Raw genomic sequence first — 2,938 nt, forward strand, 5'->3', positions numbered from 1 at the left:
ACCCCATTGTATATTATGAAAATTTATTATTGTTCATGATATCATTGGTCGATATTGTAGATAAGAATTTCCAAATTATTTTTATTTTCTACATATATTTGTGGTGTACTCATCGTTTAGGGTAATTTTTCCCTCATAGATTTGCTACTGTAATTTTAAAGAGTTTTATAAAGATAAATTTAATTTATAGTTGTTTAAGTGTAATCTTTTTTTCCTTTTTCTTTTTTTTGGCAGCTCCCTAGATCTTTAGCTTCTACTCCCACTGCTCCTACCACTCCAGCAACGCCAGATAATGCATCACAGGAAGAACTCATGATTCCATTAGTAAGAGGATTGGTGTCCCTTATATCTAGAATTTCTATGGGCATCATTATTCTTGGTTTTGTGGGCATCATTATTGTTGGAGAAGTGGTAAGAAACATTACTTTTAGTATAATTAAAATTGAAATGTTTGCAAGGTTGCCTATTAGCTCACAAAAGAAAAGGTATACAGTATTTACTTCTGTTGATAGGCTCTGTAAAATAGTATGAAAATTTGCAGGTTAAAAGTAGTGAATTAAATATCACAAGTTTCATCTTAAATTTTTTAAAAACATACATCTTTAGGAATGAACTGTCACCACCTAACTGGTCTTTAATACTTCCTAAGCATTTTCACATCACAGCACACAAAGAAATATTGGTATATTGGGGTAATAAGAAAACCCCAGGTGCCCTATCTAGCCTTCTCTGAGTATCAAGGGGATGTGTCTTAAGTATTAAATGTTATTTTTAGTAGTAGTTCTTATTTGTTTCTTAAAAAAATGTCTATCATTAACAGCATAGATATACTTGTTTTGGTTTTTGAAAGGTCTGACCTACAGTATTTAACATCGTTTTATTTCTGAGATACATTGAATCAGTTTTATCAAATCTGGCAGCTTATAAAGCTCTCCCTTATTTGTGTGCTGATCCCTTTTAAGCCTGATTGATTTCTGGTAACTTCAGGTTTTCTCATGGAGAAGGAATATACATTTTTAGAAAATGTATTTAACTCAAAGATCCATAGGAAACTAAAATGCTTTTAAATGTACTCTCCAAAGTGGTGTTTTTCCTTCTCAGACTAAGCTATGACTTTATCTTACAGATTTGGAAAACTATAGGCTGGAAACTCCTATCTGTTTCATTAACTATGTATGGAGCTTTGTATCTTTATGAAAGACTGAGCTGGACCACCCGTGCCAAGGAGCGAGCCTTTAAACAGCAGTTTGTAAACTATGCAACTGAAAAACTGAAGATGATTGTTAGCTCCACGAGTGCAAACTGCAGTCACCAAGTAAAACGGTAAGTTGAAAGGTGCATCTTTCCTTTAAAAAAAAGTTACTGCAATATGACATACATGCAGAAAAAGCACAAAATAAGTGTGTTGCTCAAAGAATTATCACAAAATGAACATGTTTCGTGATGGCCATAAATGAGAAAAAATAGAACAATACTAAACCTCACTGCTGCCCTTTCTCCCTCCTAATCACTATTCTTCTTTCCATTCTCCTGATAGATTAGGTTGAACATTAGAAAATTGGTAGATAGGAACTCTCAAGAACTCTGGAGGGGTTTAAAAAGATAGTTCTTAATTTTTTGTTTTGTTTTTTTGTTTGTTTGTTTGTTTTTTCAGAGATAGGGTCTCTGTCGCCCAGGCTGGAGGGCAGTGGTGCAATCATGGCTCACTGCAGCCTCGAATCTTGGGCTCAAATGATCTTACTGCCTCAGCCTCCCGAGTAGCTGGGACCAAAGGTGTGTGCCACCACACCAGGATAATTTTTTAATTTTTTTTTTTTTTTTTTTTTTTTGAGACAGGGTCTCAATATGTTGCCCGGGTTGGTCTTGACCTCCTGTGCTCAAGTAATCCTCCCTCCTCAAGCCTCCTGAGTAGCTGGGATTATGGGCATGAGCCACCATGCCCAACTCAAAAGATCTTCAGCAGACCTATTCTAAATTTATGTACCTGGCTGGGCAAGGTGGCTCACGCCTATAATCCCAGCACATTGGGAGGCTGAGGCAGGTGGATCACTTGAGGTCGGGAGTTCGAGAACAGCCTGGCCAACATGGTGAAACCCCATCTCTACTAAAAATACAAAAATTAGCCGGGAGTGGTAGCACATGCCTGTAATCTCAGCTAGTTGGGAGGCTGAGGCACAAGAATCACTTGACACTGGAAGGCAGAGGTTGTAGTGAGCCCAGATCGCATCACTGAACTCCAGCCTGGGCGACAGAGTGACAAGACTATGTCTCAAAAATAAATAATTGCCCTTAAGATATTTGTGGTTTCTTTTTTTGTTGTTTTTTTTTTCCGAGATGGAGTCTCAGTCACCCAGGCTGGAGTGCAATGACACAATCTCGGCTCACTGCAACCTCCACCTCCCTCATTCAAGTGAGTAGCTGGCGCGTGCCACCACACCCAGCTAATTTTTTTTTTTTTTTTTTTTTGTTGAGATGGAGTCTCACTCTGTCACCCAGGCTGGAGTGCAGTGGCGCGATCTCAGCTCACCGCAACCTCCGCCTCCCAGCTTCAAGCAATTCTCCTGCCTCAGCCTCCCGAGTAGCTGGGACTACAGGTACATGCCACTACACCTGGCTAATTTTTTCGTGTATTTTTCATAGAGATGGGGTTTTCACCATGTTGGCCAGGATGGTCTCAATCTCCTGACCTCATGATCCACTCGCCTCGGCCTCCCTAAGTGCTGGGATTACAGGCGTGAGCCTCCACGCCCAGCCCCTTGCCCAGCTAATTTTTTTGTGTATTTTTTTTTTTAGTATAGCCAGGGTTTCACCATGTTGGCCAGGCTGATCTTGAACTGCTGACCTCAAGTGATCCACCTGCCTTGGCCTCCCAAAGTGTTGGGATTACAGGCGTGAGCCACTGCGCCCAGCCAGATCTTTGTGGTTTCTTAATAAAGAA

At 40.0% G+C, this 2,938-nt stretch overlaps 1 protein-coding gene across 1 annotated transcript; it reads left to right on the plus strand.

Moving 5' to 3' along the window:
• Positions 1–219: 219 nt before the first annotated feature.
• On the plus strand, positions 220–1,327 carry LOC116465667 (mitofusin-1-like; the record flags this gene model as incomplete). The annotated part of the gene is made up of 2 exons (XM_032148656.2): positions 220–411; positions 1,127–1,327. Coding segments are annotated over 2 exons (393 nt in total), but the record flags the coding sequence as incomplete, so codon positions are not given.
• Between the last annotated feature and the right edge of the window lie 1,611 nt (positions 1,328–2,938).

Source organism: Hylobates moloch, unplaced genomic scaffold (assembly GCF_009828535.3).
Source record: "Hylobates moloch isolate HMO894 unplaced genomic scaffold, HMol_V3 SCAFFOLD_7922, whole genome shotgun sequence".
NCBI lineage: Eukaryota > Metazoa > Chordata > Mammalia > Primates > Hylobatidae > Hylobates > Hylobates moloch.